This window comes from Dipodomys spectabilis, unplaced genomic scaffold, assembly GCF_019054845.1.
Source record: "Dipodomys spectabilis isolate Male_0828 unplaced genomic scaffold, ASM1905484v1 ptg000009l, whole genome shotgun sequence".
Taxonomy (NCBI): domain Eukaryota; kingdom Metazoa; phylum Chordata; class Mammalia; order Rodentia; family Heteromyidae; genus Dipodomys; species Dipodomys spectabilis.
This window is the reverse complement of record NW_024870686.1, coordinates 6,498,166-6,515,612: the sequence shown is the minus strand read 5'-3', so window position 1 is coordinate 6,515,612 and position 17,447 is coordinate 6,498,166. Positions and strand designations below refer to the sequence as shown.

General features: G+C 37.2%; 1 protein-coding gene across 1 annotated transcript in view; it reads right to left on the bottom strand.

Annotated features, from left to right (window-relative positions):
- Positions 1 to 17,447, bottom strand: part of Tex15 (testis expressed 15, meiosis and synapsis associated) — a 49,201-nt gene that overhangs the window by 15,506 nt on the left and 16,248 nt on the right. Inside the window, exons 4-6 of the mRNA XM_042701140.1 lie at positions 14,037 to 14,274; positions 7,776 to 7,922; positions 6,654 to 6,816 (exon numbers count right to left, since the gene is read on the bottom strand). Coding sequence (XP_042557074.1) covers positions 6,654 to 6,816; positions 7,776 to 7,922; positions 14,037 to 14,274 — 548 coding nt within the window. The remainder of the gene's footprint in view (positions 1 to 6,653; positions 6,817 to 7,775; positions 7,923 to 14,036; positions 14,275 to 17,447) is intronic.

The following is a 17,447-nucleotide window of genomic DNA, read 5'->3' as shown; positions in this document are numbered from 1 at the left end:
TGGGTGCTATCCCTGGGACACTTTGTGCTCAAAGTTATCACTCTACCACTTCATCCACAGTACCACTATGGTTTTCCTGAGTAGTTTATTGGAGATAAGAGTCTCATAGGCACTAGTAGCTCTTGCCTGTAATCCTAACTATTCAGGAAGCTGAGATCTGAGGACTGTGGTTCAAAGCCAGGTAGGAGAGTCTGTGAGACTCATCTCCAATTAACCAATAGAAAACTGGAAGTGGCACTATGTTCAAAGTGCAGAATGCCAGCCTTGAGCTGAAGAGCCCAGGGACAGTGCCCAGGCCCAGAGTTCAAGTCCCATGCCCAACACAACAACATAAGGTCCCACAGACTTTTTGTCCTGGGCTACCTTTGAGTTGTGATCCTCAGAACTCAGGTCCCTGAAGTTAGGATTTCAGATGTGATTCACTGGAGCCTGGCTAAATGAGCTCTTAATAGAAAAGCAGATATAAGAGAATGAATAAGAATAAAGTATAAATAATGCAGTGTGAAACTCCCCTCACTCTAAACTTTACTAAAAGTATTTGTTATAAAAAGTGATTTCTGTAGTTAAGTGTGGGTGTTATACCTGTAATACTGGATAAATACTTGCGAGGCTGAAAGCAGGTTCAAGGCTAACTAGATAAAAAGTTGGTGAGGCCGGGGCAGTGCTGGCTCACGCCTGTAATTCCAGCTACTCAGGAGGATGAGATGTGAACATCGCTGTTCAAAGCCAGCCCAGGCAAAAAAGTCCGTGAGTCTTTTATCTCCAATTAACCACCAGAAAACCTGAAGTGGCTCTATGGCTCAAAGTGGTAGAAAGTGGTAGCCTTGAGCAAAAGAGCTCAGGGACAGAGTCCAGGCCCTGATTGCAAGCCCCACAACAGGAAAAAAAAAGTTTGTAAAATATTATTTCAACAATAACTAGATATTGTTTCACATCTGTCATCCAAATTATGGTGGGAAATGTAACTAGGAGGACTGTAGTTCCGACCAGACTCTGCAAAAAAAGTGAGGCCCCTATCTTAAGAATGACCAGAGCAAAAGGGCTGGAGGTATGTCTCAAGCGCTAATGCCTGCCTAGGAATATGAAGCCCTGAGTTGAAACCACACTACTATCAAGAAAAAAATGTATTCTAACAAATATTAAATAGGAAAACATTTTTTCTCAAATACTAGTCCTTTTTGTATTCATTTGCAAAATTCTGATATCCTAATAGCAGCATCTATATTTTAGTAGGCAAAACTGTCTCTGGTCTGTTATTATACTTTGTTTCATTTCCCTCTACCAGGTAAAAATAAAGTATGCGATAAAGGGATAGGAGGTTCCAGAAATCTCCAACTTTGCAGCATTTTATATTTTATTTTTATTTTTTGTCAGTCATGGGGCCTGAACTCTGGGCTTGGATGCTGTCCCTGAACTCTTCAGCTCAAGGTCAACACTGTACCACTTGAGCCACAGCGCCACTTCCAGCTTTTTCTGCTTATGTGGTGCTGAGGAATTGAACCCAGGGCCTCAAGCATGCGAGGCAATCACTCTACCACTGAGCCACCTTCCCAGCCCCAGCATTTTATATTTTAGATTAGGGATGTGCCAAATTTGTGTATATAAATAAACACTAGATAATGTAAGCAAAGTTTTTCCTAGATTTACAAAAATGTATTTCATAAGGGAATTATAAAATGCATATTTAACTAATAAACAACAATTTATCATAAAAATGCCTGGAAAATATTCAATACTAGGATGATATTAACAGAAACCAATGATAAAAACATTGCAAGATTTATGAAATATGGGGTTGGGAAAGTGGCTCAGTGGTAGAGCGCTTGCCTTGCATGCATGATCTGGGTTCAATTCCTCAGCACCACATAAGCAAAAAGAAAAAAGCAGAAGTGGCATTTTAGCTCAAGTGGTAGAGCACTAGCCTTGAGCTGAAGAGCTGAGGGACAGTGCCCAGGCCCAGAGTTCAGGCCCCAGGACCGGACTCAGAGAAAAAAAAAAGATTTATGAAATATATGAAGCTATAAACTTATTACTGCAGTACCATAAAGTTATTTTATACAGTAAATACCTATGTAGAATATTTCTAAATTCTGTATATATATATATTTATATAAAGATACATTGTACTTGCAAATTTGATGTTAAATTGAAAACCATTTGTACAATTATTTAAAAATAAAAAGTTTAACAAAAATTTTACATTTAACTGTGTATTATTAATTATAGTAACCTATAGTAGAAGAGTATACTTAATAGTAGGAATATGGTAATAAAACAATATATAGATCCCATGTTTCCTTATATAAAAATCAAATACACTATTAAACGAATTCATGGGCTGGGAATGTGGCTTAGTGGTGGAGTGCTTGCCTAGCATGCAGGAAGCCCTGGGTTCAATTCCTCAGTACCACATAAACAGAAAAAAGCCTAAAGTGGCACTGTGGCTCAAGTGGTAGAGCACTAGCCTTGAGCAAAAAAAAGCTCAGGGACAGTGCCCAGGCCCTGAGTTCAAGCCCCAGGATTGGCAAAAAACAAAAAAAAACAAAACAACAACAAATCCAAATAAACACCAAAAAAAACCTCATAAGATTACTAGCAGGGCATATGAATATTTTTTATAACCTTTGGGAGGAAAATACTTTTTTGTACTTGGGCCTGGAGCTTGAACTCAAGGCCTAGGTGCTGTTCCTGAACCTTTTTTTTCCCCTCAAGGCTAGCACTTGAACCATAGGCTCACTTCTGGATTTGGTGGTTAATTGGAAATAGAGTCTCATGTTCTTTCTTGCCCAACCTGGCTTTGAAATATAATCCTCAGATCTGAGGACTATAGGCATGAGCCACCAGTACCCAGCTTACACCTATTTTTTTTTAAAGTGCACACCAACATCGGCCAGGAAAGATCCTATGTTAGGCTATGAAACAATACTTCATAAACAAAAATAAAATTCAAACTATATATTTAACCAAAATGGAATAACTGAGAAATTGATACAGAAACCTATGATATTCTTAAATACTAAGAAATGACAGTTCTAAAAATGAATGTGTCAAAAACAGAAACATTGAAACAAAAATAAAATACTTTCATATGAATAAAAATGAAGGTACAGCCGGGCGCTGGTGGCTCACGCCTGTAATCCTAGCTACTCAGGAGGCTGAGATCTGAGGATCGCGGTTCAAAGCCAGCCCGGGCAAGAAAGACCGTGAGACTCCTATCTCCAATAAACCGCCAGAAAACCGGAAGTGGCGCTGTAGCTCAAGTGGTAGAGCGCTCGCCTTGAGCTGAAGAGCTGAGGGACAGCGCCCAGGCCCAGAGTTCAAGCCCCACAACCGACAAAAAAAAAAAAAAAAAATGAAGGTACAATAGAGCCAAACTTATTGGAGGAGGTAACTAAAATCAATGCTTAGTTCATGAAAGTTCATGCTTGAAAATTATCTGCATTAAGATCTAAAAATGTAACCTAACCTCCTAAACCCTCTGACACCAGAAAAAGAAAAGGCAAGCAGAAGAAAGAAAATAAAAATTAGGTAAAAAATTACTGAAACAGATAATATGACAGAAAAAACACAAACTGAGAGTTTGTTCTTTAAGTCAGTAAAACTGACAGGCTTTTATCCAGGCTGACCAAAAGAAAGAGAAAAGACTCAAATTTAAGAGTCAGGAATGAGAGGGAGGCTATTACTATTGACCTTATGGGGGAAAAAAAGGACTATAAAGGAATATTATAAACTATTGCTTTTCTAACAAATTAGGTAAGTGAAATAAAATGGATAGATTGCTAAAAAAAACAGAGAATACAAAAATTGATGCATGAAGAAACAGAAAACCTACAATCACCCACATATAGTGAAGAAACGGAATTAGTTATTAACACATCACTGAAAAAAATACTAGCTCAGAAAGTCTTTACTGGGGGAAGGGGAAGGGGGGAATGTAGTGGTGGAGATGGGAGGGAAGGGATGTTAGGGGAAAAACAAAGGAGGAAGCAACAATGTTTGATAAGAAATGTACTCATTGCCTTGCTCATGTGATTGTAACCCCTCTGTACAGTATTTTCACAATAAAAAACTTATTTAAAAAAAAGAAAAAAAGAAAGTCTTTACTTGTAAAGTCTATCAAATGTTCAAAGAAGAATTAGTACCAATTCTTCCAAACACATAAAAAATATTTCTCAACATTCTATGAAATTAATATTATCCAGACACCAAAACCAGACAAAGGTATCTCAAGAAAACTAAATACATGACAGACAGGATGAGTCTGGTCAAGGTACATTGTATGCAACATGTGGAACAAGAAAACTATAAACCAGTAATCTCTTATAAATATAGACACATAAATCCTCAACAAAATTGCAGCAAGCAAACTGCAGATTCCAGCAACATATGAGATGAATTATATACCATGACTGGATGGGATCATATCAGGAATGAAAAGCTTACTTTCTGAACATCAATTTATTTCACCACATTAATAAAATAAAAACCCAAACCCACATGTTTATCTCAAGAGACACAAAGAACACATTTAACAAAAGCCAACATTTTTTCATGATAAAAATTACATGATACACTAGGAACAAAAGGACCTGATTCACACAATAAAGGGCAAATCTGTAACAATTGCCATTATGCTTACTGGTAAAAAGAATGGCTCATTTACCCTAAATTCAAGAATGAGATACAGGTAAGTGCTTTCACTAATTCAGTATCTCACTCAAAATACTAGCTAAGGCAATTATGCAAAAAGAAAGCAAAACTAATAAAAATGAATAAATAAAAGGCATCCAGGTTGAAAAGAAAAAAATAAAACTATATAGATGACATGAGCTTGTATACAGGACATTCAAGCAATACACTAACAAGATGATTACTATTAATGATCTCATGGAAAGTTACAAAGTATCAGAGCTCAATACACAAAATTAAATCATATTGTTATGAATACACAAATGAAATTAAGAAAATAATTCTATTTATGATAACATCAAAAGGAATAAAATACTTAACAACTTAAAGGAAATACAGAGCTTAAATCCTCAAAACTTGGCCCAAATGGTAGAAATACCTTCCTAGCAAGCATGATATCCTGAGTTCAAACATCAATGTTGCCTCCATAATATTCAAAAAACATAAAAAGTACTTATATGTATACATATATGCATCTATATACATCTATACATATGTGTACATGTATATCTATATCTATATATAACAGAATACTCCCTTATCTATTCCTAAAAATGAATAAACTGTTGATATACTTATCAACATAGAAGAATTATATGAACACATATTGATCAAAGTAAGTAAAAAAAAATGCTGGCTGTAGTGGGTAACTCTTATAATCTTAGATACTTGTGAGGCAGACAGCAGGGCTTCAAGATCAGCCTGGGTATAACAAAAAAAGTGGTGAGATTTCATCTAAACTAATGGCTGGGCAAGGTGGTGCACACCTGTGTACAAGGAAGCACAAGTAGGAGGATCAAAACCCAGGCTGGCCTAGACAGCCTGAAAATAACAAATACAAAAAAAGAGGCTGGTGATGTGACTCAAGTGTGAGGCCCTAGTTCAATCATCAGTAGAGTTTAAAAAAAAAAAAAGAAGCATTTGAACCAGGCACTGGTGTCTCATGCCTGTAATCCTAGCTACTGAGGAGGCTGAAATCTGAAGATCCCAGTTCAGAGCCAGCCTGGAAAGGAAAATCTGTGTCTCTGTTACCACCAGTTAACCACCAGAAAACTAAAGTGGTAGAGCACTAGTCTTAAGCAAAAGAGCTTAGCTCAAGAACAGCACCCAGACCCTGAGTTCAATCACCATGACTGACAAAAAATAAAAAAAGCATTGAGGGTGATCATAGATTCACAAATGGAAAACAGGTAAAACATACTATCTTTTTTTTTCCCAAAAGACATACAAATTTAATTAAGAGATGATACAAGTAGAAGTGGCAAGCAACCTATAAAGTCGAGTCAATCAGAATAACAGCAGATTTCTCAACAGAAACTGTTGAAGCAGGAATGGAATGAGATATTTTAAGTGCTGAAGTAACTAGTATCCTAGATAACTCTATTTAGCAAACCTATCATTCATAAATGAAAGATAAAACCCTTCTGTGATGAACAAAAACAAATGACTTATGACCACTAAAGCACTGCAGAAGATATTCAAAAGGAAACCTCTATACACAAAAGATGAAGATAGGGGCTGGGAAGATGGATCAGTGGCAGAGTGCTTGCCTTGCACGCATGAGGCCCTGGGTTCAATTTCTCAGCACCACATAAACAGAAAAAGCCGGAAGTAGCACTGTGGCTCAAGTGGTAGAGCGATTGCCTTGAGCTGAAGAGATGAGGGATAGCACCCAGGCCCAGAATTCAAGCCTCATGACCAAAAAAAAAAAAAAAAAAAAGAAGATACGTGAAAATACAGAGGAGGTAAAAAAATCACACCAGATGAGTAGATAAGCAAATGAAAAGCGGGAAAGACTCATATGCTACAGTAATAGCAGGAATTACTCTATATCTTTCAATACCAATACTGAATGCAAAACACACTATCTTGCTTAGAGATCAATGACATTATTAGAAAAGAATATTCAGAAAATTCAAGAGCAGCACAAATATTTCTGAAGTAGAGTAAGATATGAATCTTACCAGGTCTTTGAGTAAGTCTGGGTGTCAGGACTTTTAAAGATGTTGTAAGGTGTCCATTATCTATTTTTTGACCAATAAATTTTACTGTTACCACCGCATAAGGTAGACACTGCCTTGGCTTATCTACTGGCTTTGAATAGATATCATATTCATAGAAGTATACCTAAAAATTAAAAAGAAAATTAATGATGATGAATTTTGGCAGTTAAGACTTGATAAACTATTTCAATAATGATAAAGCTGCACAATGTCATGTGTTTTTATCTACTTCAATGAATCTCCTATACTTTTCAACACTAGTTTTGTCAAATATATATAAAATTCCTCCCCTCCCCTGACCACAGTACTTATTCTTGGTAGGCTACCAATGTTACAAAATGCAGACATCATGTATTTTTTTCTTTTAAATTTTATTTTTTGTTATTACATAAGTTAGTTATATAAGTTAGGTAAAGAGCATGTTTCTTTTTGGACAATGTCATCCCTTCATGTATTCTTTTAAATATTTTCTATTCAAAGTTAAATGTTTTACATATGCTCTGACCATTATATTGAACTTGGTAGAAAAAAATTATAACATCTTAGTACTTTTTATATATAGAAGTATATATAGACATTTATATAAGATTTATCTTCATTTACTCATGTATAAAAGACATAATCCTCTGTGGAAAAATTAAAAAGCTACAAAATATCTTAACCAAATATGATCAGAAAACGCTGTCTCACCAAATGCCTCATCTATAAAGTTTTCTTTTGCTCCTTTTCCAAAGTATAAAGAGCCAATGATATTGCCTCAGAACAGCCTTACTTTAAAATTACTATTTTAACTGATTAATCATAATGGTATATATTTATGGGGTACATGTGGTGTTTTGACAGAAAAGTACTATATGGATGATTAAGTCAAACTAATTAATGTTATCTATCATCTTATGCCTCATTTTTCATAGTGAAACATTCTCAATGTACTCTTGGCAATTTTTAAGTTTACCATAGTCGCTTTGAAGTGAAACTTTGCTTGAAAGACAAACTAGTAATTAATTTACGGAATATTCAAATAAAAATGATTACTGCACTAAGCATATGACTTCCAAATAAAAAGCCTCGATGTTAACATACTGCAGAGTTGTAGGCTTGTAGCTCAATGGTATCTTTCACAGAAGGTACAGTTTTTGACATATGGCAATCAAAGTTAGGAGAAGGATCCAAAGAAACTTTGTTTTTATCCACAGAAGGCTGAACTTTCTTCACTTTTCCAAAGAGAACCTGAAAAAAAATTCAGCATAATATTTTTCAGATCCTCATGCTTCAAACAACAAAATGCTAACACTGTTAATGTTCCAAATGAATGGGATGATATAACATGGTGATTTTTATCACTTCTCTTCTAAATTAAACTGGGGCTAGAGTAATTCTAATACAATTTTTTTTAAAAAAATCTACTTTCAGATATTTTAGTGTAAAAACCTGTATGGAAGACTATACAAGTAATAGCCCAGAAAATTATTTTAAAATGTGTGTGAGAAATAGAAAATGGAATAGGTGGTTTGTAATTCCATATATTAAGATGCCTTTTAAACACAAGACAAAAGGAAAAACAAACAGAAAAACATCAAAGCCCAGAAGTATGTTCATCTATATAAAAATGTATGTGAGCTGGAATGTGGCATAGTTGTAGAGTGCTTGTCTAGCATTCATGAGGCCCTGGGTTTGATTCCTCACTACTACATACGTGATTGTAATTATCATTTCAAAGTTACACCAACTATAATTAACCAATACATGGTAGAAGAAAAAATTAAATTCTTTTTAAAATCTGCAAACCAAAGTAAATACCAAGCAAGTTAGCTTTTTTTTTTCTTTTTGTTTTTTTGTCAGTCACGGGGTCTGAACTCTGGGCCTGGGCACTGTCCTTCAGCTCTTCAGCTCAAGAGTAACACTCTACTACTTGAGCCCCAGCGCCACTCCCAGCTTTTTCTGCTTATCTGGTGCTGCGGAAACCAACACAGCAGCACATGCATGCAAGGCAAGCACTCTACCACTGAGCCACATTCCCAGCCCTCACAGTCTTTAAAAGAGGATAATACACAGATGTAGTGACGGTGTGATAGAACTGTTAACTAGTAAAAGCTTTTTACAGAACAACTGGGCATTACATAGCACAAGCTGTAAAAATATACATTATCCTTGACTGTAATTTGACACCTATGAATAAAAAAATTGTTAGGGGCTGGAAATGTGGCTTAGTGGTAGAGTGCTTGCCTAGCATGCATGAAGCCCTGGGTTCCACTCCTTAGTACCACATAAACAGAGAAGGCCAGGAGTGGCATTGCTATCCTTGAGCAAAAGTAGTTCAGGGACAGTGCCCAGACCCTGAATTCAAGCCCCAGGACTGGGAAAAAAATGAAATGAAATGAAACAAAACAATTCTTAGCAAATAGGAGCCAAGGTAGTTCAATAGTAGGACAGCCTGCGGTTATTAGAATGAATGTGTCCCTGGGTTCTTTCTATATCTTAGCATGTACTCATACATATGTGTGAAAAACTACTTATACAAAAATGACCAAAATCAAATCAAACCAAACCAAACTTAGATCCAAACATTAAAAATGTGTTCAAAGCTGGGCACTGGTAGCTCACACCTACAATCATATCTATTCAGGAGTATGAGATCTGGTTCAAAACCAGGAAAGTTTTTTTTTTATTTTTTTAATTGTGAAAATACCATACAGAGGGGGTTACAATTACATAGGCAAGATAATGAGTACATTTCTTATCAAGCATGGTTGCCTCCTCCTTTGTTTCCCCTTCCCATCCCTTCTCCCCCCCTCACCAAAGTTGTAAAGTTCATTTTTCGACATAACGATTTGTACATCTCATTGTTGCAATGGGTCCACCTGTATCCCTATTTAAATGATTTGTTTTTTCCCTTCCCCTCCACAAATTATACCAACATCAAATAGTGAAAGCAGGGGTTATACTGTGGGGGAGGGACATACAAAGCAACAAAGAAATCATCTTTTTTTTTTTTTTTTGTCTTTTCTTTTTTGGTACTGGGGATCAAACCCAGGACGTTGCACTAATTAGGCAAGCTCTTTGCCGCTGAGCTACATCCCAGCCTGAAAGAAATCATCTTATAAATATGTTAGGAACAATTTCATGAAAGCAAAAACATTTGAATACTTATCTTGGGGTTCATTTCACCTAACATCAACTTATCTGACCTTTTCTGCTTGTCTCAGACATATACTAGTTATTGCAAATAAAGCCAGGAAAGGTTGTGAGACTCATCTCCAATTAACCACCAGAAAACTAGAAGTAGTGCTGTGGCTCAAAGTGGTAGAGTGCTAACCTTTAGTAAAAGAGCTCAGGGATAGCACCCAGGACATGAGTTTGAGCTCCATGACTGACAGAAAAAACAATGTGTTTGAGGTTGAGCCACGTATGACAGCATACACTTGTTATTCCCGCAAAGCGAGTTAATAGGAACCAAAATCGAGAGCTTAAGGCATGCCTGAGCCACACAGTGAGACTGGCTGAAAAGCAAACACAAAACCTCCAAACTTGTGAGGCAAATTCATAGTAGAGGTGTATAGTGGAACACTGTGTAACCATCCACAAGGAGAAATACAATGTAGTCTTACAGTCCCAGTTACTTGAGAGACAAAGGAAGAAGGGACTCTTGAATACAGGACTTCAAGGCCAGCCTAGGCAACATAGTAGGACCTTGCTGTTTAGAGAACTTATTTAATGGCATGTAAAATATAAATTTTAACAGTCCCCATAAAAGCAAGGTACATGATACATAGAGCACATTACACATGCACATCTGTTTATATGATGAGAAGACAAAACATAAAATCCTGGCACCAGTGGTTCATGTCTGTAATCCTAGCTACTCTGAGGACTGTAGTTTGAAACCAGCCCAGAAAGAAAAGTCTGTGAGACTCTTCTCTCCAATTAACCCACAAAAAGTTGAAAGTGGTGGTGTGACTCAAGTGGTAGTGTCAACCTTGAGTGCAAAGCTAAGGGATAGCATCTGGACTTGAGATCAGCCAGATCACTGGCACAGAACGATAAAAAAGACTAAATATAGATATAAAAGACTATGATTATCATAGGGATTTTGGAAGGTTTTTATTCTGTACCAAATTTTCTAAAACTCAGTATATTATTTATTATTATTATTTATTGTGGTAGTTAGTACTGGGACTTAACCTTGGGGGCTGGGTGCTGTTCTTTTTTATTTTTGACTGGTCCTGGGCTCTGTCCCTGAGCGTGTTTGTGCTCAAGGCTGGTACTCTATCACTTAAACCACAGAGTCATTTCTGGCTTTTTCTGTTTATGTGGTACTGAGGAATTGAACCCAGGGCTTCATGCATGCTAGACAAGCACTCTACCACTGAGCTACCTTCCCAGCCCATGGGGCTGTTCTTTAGCTTTTTCACTCAAGGCTAGTGTTCCATCACTTGAGTTCTACTTCTGCCTTTTGAGTGGTTAGCTGGAAATAAGAGACTCATGGACCTTCCTGAATGGGCCACCTTTAAACTGCAATCCTCAGGTTGTAGCCTCCTGAGTAGCTAGGATTACAGACATGAGCCATAGGCACCAGATTATATCCATTAAATATAAAAACAAATTATGCTTAAGTAATGATATACTTGAGATAAAAATAAGCAATTATGTTATATACTATTAATTTTATAGAGGTTATATGAACATCTTGGTTTTCCGTCTCCAAGGGAAGGATACTGCCTACCTACTGTGATTTTATTTGGCCTTCTAAAGCTACAATTTCTTTTTGTCGGTCGTGGACCTGAACTCTGGGCCTGGGCACTGTCCCTTAGCTCTTCAGCTCAAGGCTAGTGTTCTACCACTTGAGCCATAGTACCACTTCCTGCTTTTACTGCTTATGTGGTGCTGAGGAATCGAACCCAGGGCCTCATGCATGCAAGGCAAGCACTCTACCACTGAGCTATCTTCCCAGCCCCAGAAGCTACAATTTTTTTTAAACAACTGACCTGTTAAACCTTGAAATTCTATGAGACTCATTTTCAACTCTCAATAGTTTAGAATTTCAGAAAAGTTGCGAAACTAGTTCAAAACTGATTCTGGGGAAAGATGGAGTAGTACACATCAGAAATATGCCTCCCTACAACAGAAGAGTCTGTCTGTTGTAACTATTTTGGAATTTCCAGGGCAAGGTTTAGATAGCATATTGTACTTAGCCCATTTGCAGGTATTTTTTCCACTCCTGTGGCCCCATAGCAGCTTGGTGTGCATGTGTTCCAAAAGTAACTTGCACACCACTTAAAGAAGAATGGGCAGTGTAAACCTAAGGAGAATGTGTTCTCGTCACTGATTACTTATAACAGGTGCAAACAGGTGATCTCTCTGTTTTGTTTTTTTTTAAAATATTGCTCTTATGTCTAAGAGACTTAGAGGATTTAAAGGGCCAGTGCCCCATTCCTCAGGGAGGTAGATATGGAAGATTGTCATTTAAAATCAACCATGAATAGCTGAGAGTACATCTCAATGGTAGAGGGCTTGCTTTGCATGTAAAAGCCACTATGTTTGTTGTCAGTATTGCTATTCCAATTCTCTTCCCTATTTCCTCCACATACACACAAAAAGCAAAACAAACAAAAAACCTACAAATCAGAGGAAATTAGAAAGTTACCATACAGAAGCAAATGCTCAGAAAAAGATCTGAAATAAAATAAAAAAAAAACCTGATGACTATAGCTGGGCACCAGGGTCTCACACTGTAATCCAAGCTACTCAGGAGGCTGAGATCTGAAGATCATGGTTTGAAGCCAGCCCAGACAGCAAAATCTGTGAGACTTTATCTCCAACTGACGATCTAAAAGGTCCTAACTGTGACTCAAGTGGTAGAACACTAACCTTGTGAAAAAAAAGTTCAGAGACAGTGCCCAAGAGTGTGTGTGTGTGTGTGTGTGTGTGTGTGTGCGCACGCACGCACACACACACACACACACACACACACACAAAGCTGAACTGTGTGTGGCTCAAGTAGTACAGTGCCAGCTGTAAGAGAAAAAGCCAAGCAAAAGTGCAGGTACCAGCACACACACATACACCCTTCAAACAAAACTGGTAACAGTAAAATCAGTTTTATTTTACCACAATTAACAAGTTGGAAAGAAATACTTATGTACTTTTCTCATTTTAGGAAAATGGTTATTTGGAAAACTAGAAGGGACGTGTGTGTGTGTTTGTGTGTGTGTGTGTGTGTATGCACTCTGTAAGAAACCTAGAACTCCATGCATGCTGGGCAAAACTCTTCCGCTGGGCAAAAACTCTTCCACTGAGATGTATCTTCAGTTCTAAAGCTTATTATGGGTAACAACTGAGTGCATTTTTTCTGGTCTTTTTGTAATTTAAGTGTTTTATCATCTCAGTTATCCCATATATTATTTTTAATACTTTAATGTTTATTAATTTCAAAAACTTTCAAATCATTAATATGATTTTCACATCTTTAAAAATGCTCTGTAAACCTAATGGCAAGAAATGGATAGTATTCCAGAGAAAGGATATATGGTAACTGTCCAATGCTCTAAGGTAGGCATTTATATCATGGCTATTTCCTAATATAAACAATATTCCCTCTCATATAGTCACAGACACACTCATTTAGAGGCCTTGAATCACCTAGGCAAAAGTTTTTTCAAAACTAACATTTTATGTAACCGTAACATAAGTATTAAAATTACAAAATTGATATTTGAAGCTGGAAGCATAGCTTAAATGGTAGAGCATATAGTTAGGAAGAGAGAGGCCCTGAGTTCAAACTCTAATCCTTGTTAAAAAACAAAAAGCTTAATTAAGTTCAGCTTATGCAAAAGTCACTTTACCACAATGTTTAATAGGAGGACACAAAATTTAATATTAATTATGATATAGACAAAAGAAATAAAAGGAGTAGAAACAGGGGCTGGGAAGGTGGCTCAGTGGTAGAGTGATTGCCTTGCATGCCTGAGGCCCTGGGTTCGATTCCTTAGCACCACACCAGCAGAAAAAGCAGGAAGTGGTTGTGGCTCAAGTGATAGAGTGCTAGCTTTGAGCTGAAGAGCTGAGGGACAGCGCCCAGACCCAGAGTTCAGGCCCCACAACCAACAAAAAAGAGCAGGAACAATTGTCCATAATAAATGTAACACTGAGAAGACGAAGATGAGGACTGCCTTTGCTTACTGAAAATTAAGTCAAATAAGAGTCAAGAATGGGGAAAATTCTAATGATGATAACATGTTATTTTACATAATGAAATTTAAAATACTAATTTAAACTGAGAGGAAAGTATGTCCAGGTTAATTTAAGATCAACTGTTCATATAATTAGCATTTTTATGCTACCTACCTTAAAAATTACAATACCTTCCACAGCAGTGCTTCGACTATGAGCATAATTCAAGGCAACATCAACATGTCTAAATATATAAATTCCCAGAAGGGGATTTCCCAGTATCTTCAATGTCGATGCTTTAGTACTTATCCCGCTCTGGTAAATCTCTGCCATGTCACTCTGAGGAAGTGCTAAAAAGCAGAAATGTTCTTCAAGTTCTCTGCCATGCCTTCCATTCTCACGCATCTCTGACCTAAAGTAAACAAAACAAATACTGTATACAGTTTAAACAATAATTTTCAGGATGTTTCAGCTTAGTAACTATTAAAAAGAAAAATACTGATAGCATTCAGAGGTATCACATACCCCTACCATTAGTTAGCTTGAATATCTAAAGGTTAAATTGAAGACTTAACTTTTTTTGGTTATCTGATAAGAACATTTCTCAAATGCTGTTAATACATTCACCAGAAAGTCTTAAAAGTTTTACATGCATTTTGCCAATTTGTTCTCAACTCACCTCAAAGTTATTATTGAATTCATTAAAAAAAATGAAGTTTAGGGGCTGAGGATACTGTTCAAGCACTGCCACTTAGGGACCAAGCATAAGGTCCCTAAGTTCAAACCCCAACACTACCCCTATATCCTACAAAAAAGCTAAAGCTTGTCAAACTATCAAAGTGACAGGGTTGGAACCATACAAGTCTATTTCATTTTATTGTGCCTCATATAAACAATTTTTTAAAAAATAAATTGGAGGGGTCTGGGAATATGGCTTGGTGGTAGAGTGCTTGCCTAGCATGCATCAAGCTCTGGGTTTGATTCCTTGCTACCACATAAAACAGAAAAAAACTGGAAGTGGCACTGTGGCTCAAGTGATAGAGCTAGCCCTGAGTACAGAAAGGCTCAGGGACAGAGCCCAGACCCTGAGTTCAAACCCCAGGACTGGCAATCTTGTATCTGCAAGGCTATCAGTGTCATTTTTTTCCAAAAGTACACACCCACTTTATGTTTCTGTGTCACATGTTCACATTGTTTTAATAGAGTAAACGTTTCCTTTTACTAAAGTTGTTATGGTGCTCCGTGATTAGTCGCCTAGAATGTTACCATTATAATAGCTGTGGGGTGTCAGAGCACATTCATATAAAGTAACGAACATAATAAATGTGTTCTGACTGTTCTGCTGGCCAGCCATCCCCACCATCTCTCTCTTTCATCAACCCCACCTATTCTATGAGAAACAATATTAAAAATTAGGCCAGCCGCGTGCCAGGGGCTCACGCCTATAATCCTAGCTACTCAGGAGGCTGAGATCTGAGAATCATGGTTCAAAGCCAGCCCTGGCAGGAAACTCCGTGAGACTTATCTCCAATAAACCACTAGAAAACTGGAAGTGGTGCTGCGGTTCAAGTGGTAGAGGGCTTGCCTTGAGCAAGAACAGTACTAGCGTCAACCAGGTACCACCAGCTGGTACAAAAGGTTCAGACACCAGGACAGAAATGTGATTCCAGTGGGATGAATGTGGCAGATGAAGTGGATAAGGAAAAAGTATATATATGTGTGTAGAAATGTCTCAATGAACCTTTCTTCCCATAAGAGAATAAGAAACAAAAAAATTGGAAAAGCTGGTCACTGGTAGCTCATGCCTGTAATCTTAGTTACTCAGGAAGTTGAGATCTGAGGATTATGGTTAGGAGCCAGCCCATAAAGTCAATGAGACTCCAATTAACCATCAGAAAACCAAAAGTGGCACTGTTGCTCAAAGTGGTAGAGCACTAGCCTGCAAAAGAGCTCAGAGACAGTGCCCAGGCCCCAAGGTAATCCCCATCAATAACCAAAAAAGGAAAAAAAAGAAAAAAAGAAAGATTAAAAATCCTCTTCTAAAAAGCAAATGCTTTGGGTACTCAGATTGTGGCCCAAGTCCCTAAATGCCATTCCCCTGTGAAAAATTCTTAGAAGCACAGGGCCAACCTATAGATGCATCTTCGATTTTGAGCTGACACCTTGTCTTTAAAAAAAAATGTATTAGTTATTATAAAGGTTATATACAGAAGAATTATAGTTACATAGTCAGTAATAAGTGCATTTTTTCTTTCTTTTTTATTTTTTTCCGGTACTGGGGCTTGAGGTCAAGGCTGGGGCCTGAGCTTCTTTTGCTTAAAGCTAGCACTCTACCACTTGAGCCACAGTGCCACTTCTAGCTCTTTCTGTGTATAAACACTGAGGAATCAAACCCAGGGATTCATGCATGCTAGACAAGCACTCTACCACTAAGCCACATTCCCAGCCCTCACCTTTTCTTTTTTTTTAAAGGTGATTCCAAATTAGTATCTACGATGGAGAGCTTACAGGACCTAGAAGATATGGAAAATTGTTCTTGAAAGCTACATAGTAAGATTTATTTTTCTGGAACACTTCTCACAGAAGTTGTATATCATATACATATTACTATTTAATTTACAAGAACCATCTACCACTAAGAGCAGACAGGACAGAAAATACATATGAAAGTATGTCACTGACAGAAAAGATCATGACCACTTGTCTCCTAGATCGTAACAATGTCACCCTTTACTTTTGATTAAATATGTCTGCTTTTACATTCAAGTTGGTGTTACTAAATTCTATGAAACACTATGATCGCTATGTTGAGATAAGAGTTCTCACAAAGAAGTCTAATGGTCCATGCCCTACTTCCTTTTCCCATTTCTCAGTTGGCTTTTCTAGGGATAAGGAACGATATTAAATTTCTTAGTAACTTCTAAGTCTCTCACAGGGAAAACACTAACAATAGCAACAAAAAAAGATGTATGGGCAGAAAAGTATATTGTAAGATTCCTATACTACACACAAATGTAACATCATCAAAAGATACACTCTTTATAGATACACTCTTTATAGATAACGAAGACACAGAATAATCCTAGAGCAGGGTTTTTAAATGGCTAGTACCACTGACATTTTGGGCCATATTACTTTACCTAGTCATCCTGTTGTCTAAATATCTTGTTGGCTAAATCTGAAGGGATTCAGTAGAAAAATATAATAAAAAATCTAATGCCAGGCTACAAAAAAACCCCACTGAATTAAAGCAGAAACAATCTTCTGAATTTTGTATTAGTAATAATGATGATAGGTACTTTTTTAGTTTTCAATGAATGCTTCAGAATTACATTTGAAAAAAGAATCAGGCCTCTTTAAGAATGACAATAAAAAATGGATAAAATGATGGTTGAAACTATTTCTGTCAACAGGGTGTGGTTGCACTTGCCTGTAATCCTAGCTACTCAGAAGGCTGAGATCTGAAAGTCTGTGAGACTTTTTTTTTGGCCAGTTGTAGGCTTCAACTCTGAGCCTGAGGCGCTGTCCTTCAGCTCTTCATCTCAAGGTGAGCGCTCTACCACTAGAGCTTCTTGAGCCACAGCC